The sequence below is a fragment of the Galleria mellonella genome, unplaced genomic scaffold (genome assembly GCF_026898425.1).
Source record: "Galleria mellonella isolate WM207_F2 unplaced genomic scaffold, CSIRO_AGI_GalMel_v1 utg40, whole genome shotgun sequence".
Classification (NCBI taxonomy): domain Eukaryota; kingdom Metazoa; phylum Arthropoda; class Insecta; order Lepidoptera; family Pyralidae; genus Galleria; species Galleria mellonella.
Genome location: NW_026442094.1, coordinates 2373310 through 2393686, shown reverse-complemented (window position 1 = coordinate 2393686; position 20377 = coordinate 2373310). Strand labels below are relative to the sequence as shown.

At 31.3% G+C, this 20377-nt stretch overlaps 1 protein-coding gene across 10 annotated transcripts in view; it reads left to right on the top strand.

Moving 5' to 3' along the window:
* Positions 1 to 18226, top strand: part of LOC113520434 (uncharacterized) — a 71089-nt gene extending 52863 nt beyond the window's left edge. For 5 of the 10 annotated variants that reach the window (XM_052898018.1, XM_031914753.2, XM_031914751.2 and 2 more), the window contains 2 exons: positions 211 to 3565; positions 3900 to 4040. In XM_052898018.1, the coding sequence (XP_052753978.1) occupies positions 211 to 3536 (3326 nt within the window). In that variant the 3' untranslated portion in view covers positions 3537 to 3565; positions 3900 to 4040. Of the gene's footprint in view, positions 1 to 210; positions 3566 to 3899; positions 4130 to 4211; positions 4335 to 4469; positions 4647 to 4938; positions 5184 to 5954; positions 6113 to 6575; positions 6776 to 7362; positions 7484 to 8591; positions 8715 to 9431; positions 9657 to 10134; positions 10842 to 11822; positions 12039 to 12675; positions 12772 to 13576; positions 13674 to 15069; positions 15315 to 16178 lie in introns of those variants that run through there. The other 5 variants (XR_008253200.1, XM_052898021.1, XM_052898019.1 and 2 more) reach the window with 5 other exon arrangements.
* The last annotated feature ends 2151 nt before the right edge of the window (positions 18227 to 20377 follow it).

Sequence of the window (20377 nt, the reverse complement as noted above, 5' to 3'; positions counted from 1 at the left end):
GCAGGGACATTATGTCACTAACAAGTTATCATATTAGTCTATATTGGTGGTGGGTTTTGCTAGTTTCATAATTAATTTGCATCGATCTCTAACATTTGGAGCCGACTTATTTACTAACAAAAATAATAGAAACATTATTAAAAAATGTTTCTAATAATTGATGAACTGGCACTAGGAGAAAATAAATATCGGTTTCACTTTTGCACTCAGAGGAAACATCGGGCACTGATCTGCAAAACTCGAGAGATATGCAGGCAGGAAGGTCTCACAGAGTGAATCTAACAAGTTTTAATGATATGAAACCTATAACCCCGCACGCGCCCTGTACTGGTAAAGTAAATAACTCTGATAATAATAAAAAAGTACCAGAAAGCAACGAAAAGACCACAGAAAATACCTATGAAAATATTGTTTCTACTCAGCCTAGTACAAAAGTTGATAATGATAAGGATAATGTCTATACTAATTGTAGTAACAACGAAGAAAATAGAAGTCAGAAAAATGAATCTTTAGAAATAGATCAAAGTGGCTATGAAACTCATGAAAGTGAAGCCGAATCGGAAACACAAATAGAATATACAGATAACGATTTAGATGAAGTTCTGTTAGGAACTGATGTTGATGTTCAATCTTCAAATGATAAAAATCTGGGAAGTACAACAGAAAACGAAAAGGATAACATAAAAAATCAAATTACTAACATTGTGGAATCTGTTACTCCACCTACAATACATTCCGGCGAAGACCACTATTTACCAATGAGTCCACGGAAAACGTCAGCAATAGAACTAGCACATGAAATGATAATTAAAAATTTAAGTGTATTTGATGAATCTATGCCTGTAAGTTATGAGGATAATCCTTATGTAGAAATGAATTTGGGAAATGAAGAAGAAGATATGCAAACATATGAAATTGTTTGCGTGAATAGTGGTAAGGTTGAACCAGTATACATGGAATTAAGTAGTGTAACTTCTAATGAAGGTGAAACAGAAGATTGCAAACAAACTACAAAATCATCCTTTGATACTGTATCAAATTTTGCTGACACTAAGGACCATACACTAAAAAGAGCAGTTAAGTGTGATAAAATATCAAAGAGATCAGATTGTTCTGACACAACTGACGATGAAGGATCTAAAGACATATCATTAGATACACCTTTCAACAGATTGAGTATATCTGATACATTTAGACCAGCTTCTTATTATTTACGTGGTAGTCGAAGTATGCTAGTTCGAAAAGACAGTTCTGATAGTGAGATATTACCTCCACCTCCAATACCAGATACAACACCACCCTGCGAGGATTTGTCAGATGAAGCTCTTTCTAAATATATTTTAGATAAATTAGATAAATCTGATATATCTCAGGATAACTCTATTTTAAAAATGTTAACAAGTGAAAATCAAAAAATGAATAAAAATAAAAACGTTTCTTTGATGATTTATGGAAGTAGGACTTCTATTCATGATACCCTCACAAGAGGTGAGAAGATTCGTAATAGTAGAGCTAGTTTGAATACTGATAGAATGAAAGTAAATGACACGTCTTCTAAATTACTAAGTCATTCAATTCTTGAACATTATAATTCCAGTAGTATTGAGACAGATTCTTTGCAAAGTTATAACGCTGATAGAGGATCTTCAAGACTATCATTAGAATCTGATATAAGTAGCAAATTTGAAATAATACCATCCAATCTGTCATCAGAAGTTGCTAGTTTAAACGAAAGCGAGTCAGCTATTGATTTAAGGCACTCAAGTAGATATCAGGATATAGAAATGATGTTAAAGAGAAGGCCCCTTTCTGACGACTCCATATTTGAATTAGTTGGCTCGAATGAACCTGTTTCAAATAATGAAAGTACAGGTATTGTTGATTTAGATAGATATTTAGAGCATTTACAACACAAACCCTCTGAGAATAGTCTAAGTACTAATGAAAATTCTCAATCAAATATATCTTTATCTCAAAATAATTCTACATATAAAGATAATATTTTGAGAGCTTCTAATTTATCAATAATTACTCACGCGCGAAGTTCAAGTACTCCTGTGGGCCATAGTAGTAAAACAAATACATTTGACAATACAATAAGTACGCAAAGACGAAAAGTTGATGAGTATTTGATATCTTGTTATGCAGGTTCACAAAGCTCTGGAATAACGAAGTCGCCTCTCTCATATTATAGTAAAGATTATGTTGAAGAAGAATTGTTAACTAAAAACCTAAATAATGATGTTTTAGCTGATAAAATTAAAGAGTTTGAAAATCAAAAGTTAGCTCTCAAATCTGAGAATGAGACAAATACTTCATTAATATCTACTGGTTTTCACAGTAGAGATAGCTCCACAGAGCATAGCGCACCTTATTATTATTCTGATCTATCGTCACAGGAGCATATCAATATTTTACCTACATCGCATTATTTAAAGAATACTAACCTTCATCGCAGATTAAATAATCAACGTCGAAGAGGTCCATTACATAAGAAAAATGAAATTTCTCATATACACAATCCAATTCGTAATAATCAGATATTAACATATGAGCGATCATATGATTTAGCTGCTTCTGCTAGAAGTGTTTCTGTAGAATTTTTAAGTGCTGCTGATAAAGATCCTGAGATCGATATGAAAAATATTTACGAATCATCAGATGGTAGGAATTCTAAAATTCCAGAATCTATGAGTTTAATGTCTGTTCTTGGATGTAAACGAAATTCGGGTAATCATAGTAACACAGAAACTTCTTCACCAGATTCTAATGTTGGTAATAGAAATGGATTAAACACTAGTACATCTATTAAAGTATCAACTGCAAGTATGTCATCACATTGCAGTGGAACATCGTCTAACACGGTATATTATGATGCAGAAGCAGAAACTAGTGCTTATGAAAATATTACATGTCAGGGAGAAAAACACTGGGATGAAGATGCTTTATGGAGAGACAATTTGAGAAGAGTATCGCATAGGCATGCGAGGTCAATGGATGATTTAGATACTGTTCCTACAGAAACATCATTATTAGGTCAAATAAGTGGCGATCTTAGTGGGATGAATAGTATAAAACGTGTGAGGAAAAATGTTTTAAATAAAATAAGTCGTAATGTGACTTACGTAAACTGTGATATTCAAAGTCAAGTTTTAAGACGTAGAGATAAAAATCCAAATTTTCATAGTACTTGTTTCGAAGAAGATGAAAAAGTAGACGACAACGATGTTTATGTAAGCCTTGCTGAAAATACTGAAAACACTTTAGAACATTCAGACGAAGGTATATATGAACAACTTTCTATCGAAGCACGATCGCAAAATTCCGGTATTGAAAATGTATGTGATATTCGAAAAAATAAAAAAAGGTTTGAAATAGACAGGGAAAAGCTTCGGCAATGGGATTTAATGTCAAGTGGTCTTATGAAAAGGGCAACAGGTGGAGTACAGGGTGCGGGTGCGGGTATGGGTGTAGGTGATGCTATTTGTAATACGGACACCGGAACTGACAGTGCAAGCAATGAAGGTATCCTCTAACATTCATTTGGTCCTGTAAGGTACACTATGTAAGTTTCATTTATCTTATACTATTCAGCAAAGCAAAGTCATTATTTATATTAGTAATTGTAAATATATTTTGGAATTTTCATTTTGCTAAAACATTATTTACATTTTGGAAGGGTTTAAACACGATAAAGTGTACGTATAGCAAATTGTGGCATGCAAAACTTTAACCGATAACTTTGTACATAGTACAAAATTTTACTAATGAAGGAATTGCACATTTATCATGTTTTTGTTCTTTCGTCGATATTTTATAGTGCGGTGAAAATTTGAAAACATTATTCAAATCTTTCTTCAATGAACGGTTCATTCATCGTGTATATTTATTTTTTACAGCTTCTATGACAATGTCAGGCACGAATATAAACTTAAGCTCAGAAAATAATACAACGAATCAACAACCACTATCAAAGAAAAGTTTTCTCGGTAGTAATACATCAATTGGAAGGAATAACCGAGATGCCAATATACCAGTACGTGCAGTGAGTCCTAGAGTAAGATGGGTAGAAGAAAAAACATCAAATGAACATTTCAGCTCCCAACCGATGTCAACTTCTCAGCAAAATGTATGATTATTATTATTATTAATAATAAATATAGTAAGAAAATATATTCAAATTATTTTATAACATTGATATTATTTTTTAGTTGCATACGCTGACATCTACAGAGGATATATGGGCGACAGCTCGATCGCCATCACGAACCTCACAACAACCTATTCGAGCTGTTAGCCCAAGGGTCCGAAGGAACACTGAAGCAGATGCTTTGGTAAGAAAAAGCTTCAATTCTAAATTTTACGCAGTATGATTTAGTGGTAGCTAGTGTTTATTATTTGTAGTTCTATTTTTGTTTTTAATATTTGCTTTATGATTTGTGTTTTGCATTTTTTGTTATTGCCATTAGCAAAGGGAAGTTCAAAGATCAGGCCATGGTGAATTATTGAGTGATGTACCTACTGCTGGAGAGCTTCTAGGTCGAACTCATGAGGAACTTGTATTGCTCCTCATACAGTTAAGACGACGGCATGCAGCTACTCACCGTGCTATTGAGAATTGCTGTTCACAAATAAATAGTATAGAGGTGCTTAATCCTATTTATTTTTGTTTGTTTAGTTAATTGGTTGTTATTAGTCCGTTTTCATTTTTGTTTATTTTTTATTTTAAAAATCATCAATGCTGTTATTATATTATTATACGCTAATAAAATTAAAACTTAAGTAATTACATTCAAATATCAAAATGAGGTCATAATGCTATATTTAAAAGAATGTTGTAGCTTGAAGTGAACAAAATATAAATAAATCATTTATTCATTCTTCACAAGAATATTTACTTATATTTTTAATACTAAATACTTAATTTAATATTTGTAGGACTGTCTCAGTTCCTTAAAATCACTAGAACGAGAAGAAAGTTTACAACGATTGGAGCAACTAAAGATGCAACTGATGGAATTAGAACATCAGTATGAGAAAAGCAAACCGTTGGTCCAATTAGTTGATAATATGGTAAAATTGGGTTCTTTATACAACCGACCAGGGTCCACAGTGGAACGTTTGGAAAGAAATCAGAGATTGAGGCAGAAAGTACTCGCTGAACACGCGTTAGAACAACAAAGGTGAGAAATTATTGAAATAAACAATTAATATATCAAACAATAAGTAATAATCGTCGATTAAATAGTTAGTCGTGAATTCAATAGTTTATAGGAATTACGAGTTAAATATATTTTTTAATACAACTTAGAATGGCAAACAAGCTGACGGCCCACCTGATGGAAAGTGGTAACCGTCGCCTATAGACGTGAGCGGTACCATGGACATAACAGAGTATACTGTTTCGCCCATGATATTCCCCATGCGTTGCCATTCCTGAGGACTCAAGTGTTATTCCTCAGTACCCTGTAAATTCACGCCATATCCCACCCTTCAAACGGAAACACAGCCATACAAACACAACTGCTTCACGGTTGAAACACGAATGGAACAGAGGTGCCTAAGCAAACGACAATAATTTATCATTTCATTTGTTATAGAATATAGTTAAACGTCAAAATATATATATATATATATATATATATATATATATATATATATATATATATATATATATATATATATATATATATATATATATATTAGTTAAAAAATACTCTATGGCATTTGATGTTTTTGTTCAATTTATAATAAAAAAAAAGTAGTTATCATAAAACAAGGCATGACTGGAGTCGAATATTTACCATGAACATAAAATTATAAATATTCAGTTTTTTTTTATTTGTAACACAAAAACGTTTTAGTATTTTAGGTTGTAATTGAATATATAATTTGGTTTAATGTTCTCAATATTCTATACTATAATGTTTTAAATTAGATATATTTTATCAAAGGTGGCTTGAAAGTGCAGCAGCAGGAAAGCCTTTAGAAACCGAAGCGGCTAGAGCTAGAGTAGCGGAATTGTGGGCGTTGGAGCAAGAGTTGGCAGACGAGGCTGCCATATTACAGGGACTCAGGACTGACAAGGACGCTATTGAGTCACTACTTACTGGTTAGTTACTTATTTAAATTTATTGATAAAATATTAGTTAATAGTTCAAACTAAAGGATTTCATACACATATTAGTTACCAGTGACTTTGTTTACGTGATCAGCACCTATTGATTGACTGGGATAAAACGTAGCATACAAGATAAAATGTAACGTATGTCTTTTGCCATCTACAGTACTGTGTTTTCTAAAGTTCACGATAATTGGTTGGGCTATTTAGGCAATAAATAACTACATAAAAATCTAAGTTATTATTTTTATGTATGAACTAATTTAAGTTCTGTAGCGTTTTCGAAGTTAGGTACTACAAATAATAGTTAAATATTTATTTATAATATTATGAATATCAATAATTTCAACAAAATTGCAAATTCAATTGCAATTAGAACAAAATGAGTGTGATTAAGTCGCAGTCTTTTGGTTTCATAACGATAATTAAACGATTTATCATAAATAAATTTCAGGAGTACGCGGTAAACTCGACAGTGTTCCTCGCAGTGAATTGTTATCTCGTAACGGGATGGGTATGGGTGCAGGGGTTGCAGGTGGTATTGTTGGTCCGGGAGGACAAAGGATCCCGCAGAACTTCCCAAGCGGCTCGGCGCTCGAAGCGGAGCTAGCGCGGGTGCACGCCATGCTGGCGCACAATTCTAAGGTTTATAAGGTTTTCGTCTATACATGCACTTATATTTTTTATTTGTCTGTTAATTTGACTTTTCTTAGCACAATCTTAACGCTGTTGGGCTTTAATACACTATTAAATGTATAGAAATATATCGAGAATTTGTTAATTCATGTAGCCTTTGGTAATGCATTGATATGATAGTGTATATTTGATATTGTAATAGGCCCAGAACTATACTATACCGTAGCATTTTGTTATACAACATGTAGATACTGCTTTGATTAAATAGATTTAATTGATAATTATTGTAACGTTTTAGAATTTTAAAGAATGTGTCACTTACGTGATTAGAAAGTGAGGGGGTTATTTTAAAACAAAACAATAACATTTCTGGAAACAATGTACAGACAAAGTACAGATAATATTGGATTCTGTTGCAACTTATTGGTGATGGAATAATTATTTTAAAATTGTCAAATATCATCATTTGGGATCTGAATTCAAAGGAAGTGAAGGGCCTGTACTTCTTTTAATGTAATGTTTTCTTTTAATGTATGTAAACATATTTGTCTGATACAATATTTATTTTTTAAAAACTAATATAATTTTATATGTGCGTGTAACAGAAACTAGAACAAACGGTAGCAGACAACGCCCGGTTGGAACGCGAGCTCCAGCAGCTACGGCGGGCGCTGCAGGCTCGTCGCGCTGCCGCTCCCGCTCATCCCACTGCTGTGCTCGAAGATGGTTATTATTTATTTAAATTTTAATACATAATCATATTAATATTACCATTTATAATATATTTTTTTTCTCAATATCCTCTACTCAAAGGTTGTCTGGAATAGATTGCTTAGCGATAAGGCCGCCTTTTGTACGGCTTCTCATTAAAATTAACTGTATTGACTATTGTATTAATGGTGCAATAAAGTGTAAAATAAATATAATAAACGTGAAAGTTTGTAACGATGAAAGGATGTTTGTTAATCTTTCAAGTGAAAACTATTGAACGGATTTGAATGAAATTTGCTTCACGAATAGGTTTTATTCTAACTTAGTGCACAGGATACTTTATGTATTGATGGAACCGCGGTATACAGTTAGTATAAATATATATGTAAGTGGATAGATGTACGTACCTAGAGAGATGTAGGCTATGTAATGAATACAAGTATATAAGGATTGTGATATACGAAAGTCTTCAAGGCCTGGTTAGTTTTTCTGTCATTGACACATGATTGTGACATTACCTTTTTAACTTTCAATGTCTATTATAGTACTAATGTATCTTCATTTTTAGTTGAATTAAATTATTATTTCAAAAGAACTTTGGTGTGAAAATTGATACATAATATATATGTATCCAATACCACTTAATACCGGATGAAGTTCTTTACCAATATAGTATTCAAAAATTATAGGGTTAATAATTATTTATGACACTAGCAACTGGCACCTTCTTCGTTTTTTTAAATGTCCATGTTATCCACTGATAATGTAGCTTTTATAGGTATAAGCATTTTTAAAATCGGTTAAGTATTTTATGAGTTTATTCACTACAAGAAAAATCAAATTATTCAAAGAAAGCCGAAATACAATAAATCTCAATTTATTATTAATTGCAAGATTACAATAGATAGATATATTTGAATTACTTCCAGCGTTACAAATAAAAATAGACATATATACACACAAAAGAGACAAAAGGTAAAATATCATATCTCTTTGTTCAAATAGACTAGATACATAGCAAGAGTGATAGTAACTGCCGTTAATATCCTCCTTGTATGAGAAGAAACCAATGCCCAGAAATAAGATTTAATTGGCATTAATGGATGGACGTATCTGTTCGCAGAGGTGTCGCGCGTGCAGCAGCTGGTATCAGCATTACAGCGGCAGCGACAGGAGCTGAGCCGCGCAGTACGGCATCTGACGCAGCAGTCGCAAGCGCTGCAGACCACCCATCACTCTATACCTGGTGAGCGCTAAAACCAGTATTACATTCCTAAAACCATTATAAATTACAAACGCTACCATAATGCAATCAAAATAAATCTTTTTTTTTTATCTTGGTTTAGTGAGCATGGATTTTTTTTTATTACCATTATCATATTTTTATCATTTGAAAATTGTTAGGCCTTACTTTAGTTTTATTTCGCAAAGTTTTAGAATCATACAATTTTAGAGTTACGTCACAATGAGGCCAAGAATTAGTTTTAGTCCTATTTCGACCGCTTTATACAGATCTCATTGTATTATTTTTTTTATAAATATCAATTGCTCTATAAACTACTTATAGCAGCTGTAATTAAAGAGATTAAGGAGATGTAAAAAAATTACTTTAACTTTGTTATATGACAGCTTTCATTTAAAAAAATCTTAAAAATTTCATTACAACTATGAAATTATTTCATAATATACATATTCGAAAAATGTTGATTTGGGAACCTTTTTATTGAAAAAATGTTAGCTAAAACACGAATTTTATTTTGGATGAATCTTTAATTTATCTATATTAATTTTACAAAGAGGATAGATTAGATTGTTTGTAATAGTAAAACTCAAAACTTCTCTACAGATTTGAATATTTTATCTATACAAAATTACGTTACCAGCGAGTAACGTAGGCCGTATGTTTTTGAAAATTTTATCTACCCGGCCCAGCTTGCTAGTATACAATAATTTGATATTTTAGGCAAACGCCGTCCAATTTCATCCTGGCAAGAAACCAACTTAGACACAGGACACACAATCGACCACGGCCAGTCAGATTATGACTACGACATATCGAGAGACCTGTTACCACCAGGGCACTATGAACCTTCTAATATGGATACGCCATTATATGTCGATACTCGAACTTCAGCACCCGATATCGCATCACCGTTAACTAGTGAGGAAATGCAACACAGTGGGTTTGGTAAGTATTTTATTTATTTCATTTAGAAGCATATTTTTTTTTATTATTAACTTGATACACTTGATATTCACTGAATATACTTACCCACCCAATAGTCAGCGTAGTGAACTAACTCAGTATTAAATAAATAAATAAATTTTATTAGTTTTTGTTTATAAAAATGAAACAATTTTATAATATGTCCTATGTAATATATGTACAACAAAGACTTTACAATACAATATTCTACTGAAGTAATAACTTAGTATTTCAGTATTTCAAAAATTTTCTATAAGACTTTGAATGGTAAACAAGTTAACGGCCAAACAAAGGTAACTGCAATCGTTGCCTTTTGTCGTGAACAGCATGAATTAAACCATGAATATGATAAATTAAATAATCGCCATCACATAAGCCGTTAACTAATGACTGTTATATATAGACCTTCTTCATAAGGGGAATTTAAATAATCATTAATTGAATATTTGTTTTGTTGTAGGAAACCTTTCAAACGTTGAGAAACAAGAAATAAAAACAGTCCGGATAGTAAAGAGGGAAAGCGAAAGACGTCAGAGAGACAGAGAGCGATCACTTCAACCGATGTCCGATTGGCCATCTAATAACATTTCAGCAAACCTAGACCAGTTCATAGAAGAAGAACTAGTCCAGTCATTGAATTATTCAAGAGCATCATCCGTGCCTCGGACAGATTTTAGCAAATTCGAAGAGTACTATTCAAAACCGCAATCTGAACAACAAAATTATATTCGTTTGAATGAGAAAAATATGGAGTTAAGTCCAAAATATCCATCAAGTCCGTCATTGTCGAACTATGATTATTCTAGAGACATATCATCTCTTAGTAGCAGTTACCATAAAAGTTACGATAAGTCTGGATATGATCGCACTATGTCCCTTTCAACTCAGTATCTAAATAGTCCTACAGATAGTTCTAGAACGTTGACTAACGATCCAATATCGAAAACGAGTAGTATAGTTAGTTTGACCAGGTCCCATATGGAGCTGTCTCCAATTTTCAAAAGTGAGGCAGCGAAGCAGATTATAACGGAGATGTCAGGGGAGCCCAAAAATGGGTCATTGCATAGGAGGCAAGTTCCGAAGGAGAAAAGAAGGCACAATACAGCGCCACACCATTTAAGTGCAAAAACTTTGAACGAAATGCCTAAGGATGGATATAATCAAGATGTAAGTACATTACTATATTATTATTGACTATAAGAATGAGAGATTAACAGAGTATTTCTTATCATTTTGTTAATTGATATATGTGAGAGTGATGATTGGATGAAGCAAGAGTTACTTATATCTATAGTAAACCTAAGAGAATTGTTGCTTGGTTATTATGAATGTAAAGCAAGAGGATTGTCTAAGTTTAGGTATAGAAGTATAACTAGAATATTTTTTTCTTTTAATGTAGTTATTATTCGAAAGACTATGTTTCTAAGTGTAGCTTCTTAATGATCATAACAATCTATAAAGCCTTCTGGTCATGGGTCTCTTCTTCTGAAATTTTTTTCTTGAGTTCTTATTCACTTGCAATAGTGTGTTGTTCTGAATTATGATGGTTTTTAGTATCACGCAGAAATCGACTAGATAGAATAAATAATTTACATTATAGATAGAGTCCTCATAGAAATGCTTCAAGAAAAACGGATCAATTTTTTTATACAATTTTGATAAACAGTTATGAATGATACTTTTATACCTTCTATATTTATTTTGTCTTATAATTTCTGCATTTTTTTAATGCGTAAACATTCATTTTATTTATTATATAATGCGTCAAGATACATTTTATACGCAAGTATATAGAATACTGATAAAAAACGAGTCAGTTAATCTGACAATTAGCTGACAAATATTTGACCCGTTTTTGAGGCTCGATGCTCTATCTATATAATCTAAGATTATTATATATGACGGCCACCGTTCGATCCACCGACCTACCGTCCCTTGACGGGGGCCGAAGTGTGGCGGCCCGAGCCGAGGTTTGAGCCACTAGGGCCCTCGGGCGCACGCTGCAGTCCATTAGAAAGAGGTTACACCTCTGTCGCTCCCTTTGGAGTGCCATCTGCACTCGCCCCTGCTTACACGCGTTCGGTAAAGGCCACCTGCGTCCAACAACAATTACAATTAGAAAAAAGAATATATATATATGACGGCCAGAAGCTGGGCCGGTCGCTGGACGACACGGACATGGAGCGCGCGCTGCGCGGCGTGGGCGGCGTGCGCGGCGTGCGCGGCGTGCGCGCGGCGCCGGCGCCGGACGTGGTGCGCTCGGCGCTGCCGCCGCCCGCGCACCGCCTCGCCGACAACGCCATCGACCAGCTGCTCGCCGCGCCGCAGAAAATACTCATACCGGAACGGTATATACCTGAAAAGGTGAATAACCTCGTCTCGTATTCATAACATTCTAATCGTAACAAATTTGCGACAATACCATAGTAAACTGTTATATTGAAAATGTGTTAAGTAATATAAATAATAAAACTGCTTACACTCCACTGCTTAATACGAAACTAAATTTCTTTACATTCAATAGACAAACCAGCAAACCGAACCTTGACATGTCTCTTAACAAATATTTTTCGGTAAAAAAAGAATAGTTAATTTTAATATAACTAGTTTATATAATATATGACTATCAAGGGACGATTTCCTTGCGATTGAAAAAAAACAAATTTTCTAAATCGGTTCACAGTTAATAACGAATCATATATATGTAACAAATATATAAAAATATAAGCAAATTGAGAATATCTTCAATTTTAAAGTTATATCATATCTGTAATATACAGTTAATTAGTTTACTGGGTATTGAAATTAAAATCATTTAGTCAATATTTTTAAATTGATACTGATTGTTTAAATCGAAAGTGTTTATTTAGGTGCATAATATTGGCCTCGTTTTAATTTCATCAAGTTTCTTTTTACTGGTACAAAAAGAATAAATCTTTAATTTACATGTTATTAGCATATTGAACAGAATAATACATTTATATTTATTTATATTCCATAGCCACCTGAGCTTTCACCTGAGGAACAACAGAAACGACAAGAAAAAGTTGAATCAATAAAAAAGATGCTCACCAGTTCTTCTGCAGATACTAACAAGGTTAATATAATAACTTGTTTATTTAAAATTTTGCATATTATGATAAACTGTCTCTAAAACTTTCTTAAAATCTATTTTAAGTTGTTTTTTCGAAAATCTATGATCTAAGATTTAGGTTGCTTCATCCATTAATCTTCTATTAAAAATATCATTGTCATATTACATACATTGAAAATTATATTGAAGTCAGCAAGATCACTCATTGAAAGATCAATCTTAATTCACTTTGCACTCTGCATATGCTCGCCCCGCTTTCGTTGTTATTCTGAATGACCTTACTATTATTTTTGCATGACTTTTTCAATATTTCTATTTAAAAATATATATATCTAAAAATAAGACAGATCTGTATGTAGTGTTTGCAGACATAATAAAACTAATCAATTTCTAAAACATGATCAAATTTAATATGAGGATTTGTTATTTGAAAGTGCTAAGTGTGAATGAATTTGTAAAAAAAGAAATCAAATATGAAAATGTAAATTATATTTAAAATAAAGAATGAACTTTTGGAATGAAAGATGATGCGAACGTTGGTTTTTAAAGTAACGTATTGTCTATACTGGAATAAAAATAATAAAATAGAAATATGAATGTAGCAATCAATATTGCCAATCAATCAATTTCATTTATAAAACAATATTCTTTGAAATTTGAAACGTATATTTGTAAAATTCCTATTATAAATATCAACATACATTTCATTATGTCTGCAAATATAGCTTAAATAAGCAGCTTAGAATGTTGGCTGTAAATATGTAAACAGCACTGTCCTATATATGTGTGCTTGTTATGATGACGTTAGAGCCCGGACACTGAAGAGAAGCGGCAGCGGGAACATTTACTCCAGATGAACCAGATTCTTGCCAAGCAGGTCACCGAGATGAGCAAAATAATAGCTGGTGAGAACCCACATTCGTTGACTGGTCACGATGTTTTCACGTTTTGTGTCATATTTTATACATTAATGTGGTTGCCACTAAAACCAGTGTTCGAAACTATTCCGATGATACTATAAATCGATAAAAATTTAAAAAGTCTAATTTATACTAGAAGTAGGATATTGTTTTCAATTAATATATTATAAAGTAAAAATATTTTTACGAGATCAGTTCATCAATTCTCTTTAGGAAATTATAGTTGTGTCTATTGTAATGCCTTATTATATATATAGCTAAAAAAGGCTGGATATATCTGTACAGTTATTATTTTATATACAAAAACATTTACAGTTTAGATCTTATTGATATAGTTTTCTCTAAATTGTTTGCCAAGAACTGAGTTACAAACGACTGTTATCGTAAGTCGATTGATGTTTGCCCACGCCATCTACTTGGGATTACAGTCATGAGTATATTTTTTATTTAATTATATTTTCTATTTAGTAATCATTTTATAAAAAAACAAAAGTAGATATTCGAATTTATTAACGAAATTTGAGTGTATTTCAAAAGTATGCTTATTTCCTAAACTCAAAATTATTATTATTATCTTGTTACTAGCTTTTACCCGCGATTTTGTTGCCTATAATATTCTTAGCCTATAATCTTTTTCCTGCCATATATTATCTGCATACCAAATTTCATAATAATTGGTTAAGCTGTTAAGACGCTAGCAGGTAAAAAACAAACTGGCTTTCACGTTAGTAAGGATAACACTATAATATTAGTAAGGATATAATGCTTCGGATCAATTTATTGTATCATCTGAATCGTTATTAATTCCACGTTTGACTATTTTAGATTAATATTAAGTAGTTATAGAGTCAGTGTTGTGATGCACTTTGTCATGTTGGATTTTATTTTTTGTTAGATGTGGTTGGTTTTCAGTAATGCTAAGAATTTATTTAATTACAGCAATGTCATAAATTATCTCACACATATCTCCTTTTTGTAAGACCTAATTAATTCTGATATTGGTAGTCATAATGTAAATTAAAAGTCAATTACATTAATAAAAAAATGACATTATAATGTCATTAATATAATTGTGTATTTAAAACGAATAGTTCATTCATTTAAGATATTATTAGAATTTGTTTCCTAATATATTCATTCACACACCGATCTTTACTTTTAGGTACTTTTTTTAAAGTAAAATTTTCATTCCATTTATCCATTTTGTTCAATGCTTTAGTTTAAAATCTATCGGGTTCAACATGTTTGATTAGAGATTTAAATTAAATGTACGATTTTTTAAGCACAATTTAGCATTTCTAACAACAAACACGTGACTAACTAAATGCTGAGTGTGACGCATGTAACATTATTGCTTGATGTCGTTTGTACTATTTAACAGGAACCAACACTGATCAAGGGCCATCCAGCGCAAACAACTGATTTCATATACCAAATTATATCCCACATAAACCCTGTTGAAAGCACCATATCACGCTCGATCACCTTTTAACCTATTGACATCCTTAGAAACATTTATAATTACACTTTTCCCTACCTTGAAGTAGTTACTACCTTATCCAGTGGCCCTTAGAAGATATGCTGTCAAGTATGTCGCGGCATGGTTTCGTTTTATTGCATTTTGTTGTGAGTAGTTTTTGTTTTTTTTTTTTATTTCTAAACGAGAGGAGATTCATCATTTTTTGAGGTTTTTTTTTATTGATATTATTATAAAAACATTTATACTCTTTCACAAATTGACAATCCTGACTATTAATACCTTTGTTTTGTACTCGTGAGTTTTATGCAAGAATGCTGTAAATTTAAATTAGAGGTAATTGCAAAATCTATAAAATGTAATATTAGATTGCCTTAATATGATGAAACTCCTGATAAATAACACGTTATTTTATTTTTGCTACAAATCAACAATGTTAAATCGAAAAATGACTACTTAGAATTAGGTGATAGTATTTAATGAACTTTCTCCAAGAAGTATATTTAAAACTAGCGACCTGCCTCGTTTTCGCACGGTTATCGTGGGGTTCAGCCAGCGTTTGCAATGTAAGCGCAAAAAAATGTGTTTATTTACGACATCACATTAGAAACCTCTAAATTGATTAGTGTTTCTCTACAATATTATGCATGTATTATACATATAAACCTTCCTCTTGAATCACTCTATCTATTAAATTATCTATAAAAACTGCATCAAATTTCGTTGCATAGTTTTAAAGATTTAAGCATACATAGAGACGGACAGACAGCGACAGCGACTTTGTTTTATACTATGTAGTGATGATAATGATCATATAAAAATATACTTCTCCAATCCAATAAGCATAAGAAGTTATGAAAAATAAGTAAATTTCGATCCGACTATGCCCCTTGGAAAAAATTTTCATTGAATATTATCATTTTTCTTGGGTCACCTTTTCCTGTTAACTCTATAAAAGTGTTATATATTTTCTACTTAAATAGTTTTGTAAGACGATTTTCTATTTTTATTAGTGAAAGCGTTGGAAGAGCTGCCACTACACGACAAAAACGACGACTTGGATGATCGTTCGCCTGACGTCGAGCTGCCTATATATCAGCAGAGGGACAACTTCTTTACATAGAATATTTGTGCACGCTTAATGTATTTCAAAATTAACCTGGTTTAGACCTATAGACCTTCTTTGGAGGTATTACGAGGTTAAAAATTAGGCCATGATTACTATTAGAATTGATATCACGTGTGAGACATAGTATAATATCAACCTACTTATCAACTCGTGGCTTAATGATCTAGTTATATTATAATAATTATGGTACTTATCAAACTATTGCGAACTGTAATGAAAAATCGTTAATCTAAATTAAGAAAACAATGTAATCAAATTCTGTGGGCTTTAATAAATTTTAAGCTATTAAAGTAGAATGTTCAATTATTAGTATAGCATGTATTCAAGTGTATTAAACTTTTTAAATTATAATCTTTTATAAAAAATAAATGGATAGGAGATCAGTGCTCGGATTATGGTACGTGCCATGATAATAATTACAATCTGAACAAACCAAATCTATGACTGAAATCAGGTGCTCACAATGATCGCCACTCTAATGATATTGGTTAAACTAAACCTTATACCATTGGTTTAAGGATTAGTTTGATCAAGTGTAATATGATTTTTAATTCTTGCAAGACCACTATTCGGAGACTTTTCGAGAAGGTTCCGAATTGGTGTGTCCGATTAACTTATTCTGAAAACAGAATAAATTTAAGCCAATGATTTTAGTTGAGCATTTTCAGTCTGTATCATCTTTTTTGAAAATGTAAACAGTGATGTTAATAAAAAACCAGGTGGCGTTATAAATACAATTGTTTATATAATATTAACGTGATTGTACACGTTGTATTTAAACAAAGGTTTGGTTACTGGGTTCATTGCAAATGTTAATGTAGAACAATTAGACCTAGTTATGATTATTGATAGGGACGTCTTAAAAATGGACGAACTCGATATGATGATAGGGGTTTTTCTAGAACAGTTGACTACTACTGAAACCAGATGAGACTTAATGCTTAGGGTAGGTAATTATCGCCAGTAAATATTACATTAGGCTTTTTAATTTCCGTGTGAGAGTGACTAATTGACTATATAATTAATTATACGAACTGCATCCAAATATCTGCTGTGTTGATAGTACAAAAACTATCTATGTAATTTTATATTAGTTCATTTTGTAACTTATTGCAAGATATTAAAACTTGCTTCCAATTGAAAAGAATATTGCTAAACTTTTATTAGCAAACTTTTGTTCGATTTTATTTGTTTCGTTGTTATGTTAATCTTTTGTGAGGGATTTTTCATTATTTATGAGAATATCAGTAAAATCTATTGTTTTCAGTATTTGTGGTTATTATTATTTATCACTGCACTACAATATAAATAAGTAAATGTAATTGTCATAGGAGTAGCATTTCAGAATTAAAGTGACTTTCCACTTGGAAAATAAGACGATTTGCTTTGCACATATCCATTGTAATATCATTATATATTTAGTGATATACAGCTATTGCTTCGACTGCAACTGACAGAAATGGATCATTTATTTTAATATTTGCTCAATTTTGACAACATTCCTTCATTAGTTGCTTTACATTTCATAGAAGTATATTGTAAAGTGTATCACTTAGAGATTGTTCAATACATAAAGTTGTTTTAGACCTCTTTTATACGTAATAGGTAATTATATAATTTCTTTTCCGTACTACTTAAAGTCTTCTATGTAAAAGGCCTTGAATTGTTATTGTAGAGTTAAGATAACATATAGCGAATTGTAATTAGAAAATTATTTAAGACGATGCCATGTTATACAATTATTATAAACTAATCCATTATTAGCAAAAGCACATTATTATAGGAAAATATTAGGTAAAAACATATATAAGTTAAAGGAAACGAAAACAAATGCGTTTTAGTATTATTTCGTTTATATTGTTTTATGTATAATATCTTGCTGTATATAATATTGTTTTATGATTTGAATAAATTTTCTTTTTTATTAATTGTTGCATGCGTTTATTTCTTATTTTTTCTTCATAAATTTGGAGTTCCTTATTTTATTTATGTTCTAACACATTAGATATATCAACTATAAGAAACTGATGGGGACTATATACTCTATATCACGTAATTGTATTAAATTATTTAAAAAGATTAGAATATTATTGAATTCCCTTATTGCTAGTGGTAATTATTGTACTAAAATATTTGCTAATAACTCCAAACAGTCATTTGCTATATATATAACACATAACGAGAAGATGACCTTAACAACACATTACATTAAAAATAACTACTTATAAAGACATGAAAGGAAGTAATTATAATCAATAGCAAAATCGAGTATAGCCGAAAGTGTTTAAGAAGTGCTGCCACATTCATGTGTGTGTATGTGTTTGTATATGTGTGTGATTGATACACATATCGCTTTAAATTTAATGATTATTTCTAGTGGCCCTAATTAACACTTAATTCATAATATCTCTTTTGCTATATTTTCACATTGTTTACATAAAAATTACTCATTAGATATCTTCTATACCATGTGATATATTTATACCTATTACTTGTAATTGTTTTCGAAAACTATATCAATTAATAATCTATATAAGAAAATGCTACGACTCCTTAAATTATATCCTTATAAAGAGCTTTAAATATCAATAATAATTCCTTTAATATATACATTAGATCTTGATAGATACATTTATCATTTTTCATTGAATATAATAATATATAAATACAAATTAAAACAATTTGGCAGATAAAACTTGCACTGAATGCAATTACTTCATTTCTTTTTTTGTCAATTAATTGAAATAGACGTTACATATTGGATCTGTTTTGTACTCAAAATAGTGCATATTCAATTGAAATCTAATTGATCCGATAGTGATACTTAAATTTTAGTGAGTACTGTAATCGTTGTGAATTTTGATTAAATTAATCCTTAGGGCATTGATGTATAGTTTCGTTAAATCGGATTTTACACTGTTTGATGAATACCGATTATTACGTAAAATAATAGAATTCTACTTTACCAGAGTTTTTCCTAAATTTCTAGATCGAGATTGCTTTCCAGAATTGTCTGATGCCCACCCTAGTTAAAGAATGTCTGAGAATAATTATGCGCTTTTTTAAAGGGCTATGCCTTCCTTGGAAAATAATTTTAAATACGTCAATGCTGCTTTCAAATTAGGTGATAAAATAAAAAATACAACTACTGAATATAACGTAATATTTCACAGTCAAATTTAGTTAAAAATTTGCAATAAATTGTCAATTATTATCAATATAGTCCCATTGCATGGCATGGGTCCACCCATAAGCACGTGAAGTGTTTCTCTCTTCTTGTAACCATAGCTGCTATACTGGTGTATTATGGTTTATTCTTGCAGTTGCTTTAAAGTTGTTCTGGATACAAAATAAAATAATATAAATGCTTATATTTTAGGGATGAAAGACAGTAGTAGCTCCTTTACTACACAAAGATGATAAAATTCAAATAAGATTTCATTTAAATGAAAAAGTAATAAGCCTGTCTTTGTGTATTTATACAAGTATATTTCAACCGTGAAGCAGTTGTGTTTGCATCCATGTATGTCCATGGTACTGCTCATGTCTATAGACGACGGTTACCACTTTACATTAGATGGGCCGTCAGCTTATTTGCCATTCTAAGTAGTATAAAAAAAAAATTAATGTAAAGTGAAATCAATGTAATCTTTATTCACTATATTGATTTTATTTTAGATTTAGGAAATTTAATTTCCATTTTTTTTGCGATTAATGTTTATTCAATTCTATCAGAGATTTTTCATGTTCATGATATACAAAATATTTGTTTGTCATGAAAATGTTAAATCTGTTCAAAACATCGTTGAAACCATGGTAAGAAGCAAGCGAAGTCCTCGTCCACACTCTGAATATGGAGGTTTTAGGAGGTTAAATTACTATCTTATGAATTCTCTTGTACCTACAAATTATTAGACTGACCACTACGAACTTATTTGTTTAGTCGCATTATGAATAAATCTTATGAGATCAATACGTGATTGAGTCATACTTACAGTGGAATAGGAAGTAAGAATATAAAAAGAAAGAGTAACAGAGTAGATTGAAACAAAACAGAATGATTGACCTTAAGAAAAAATATTT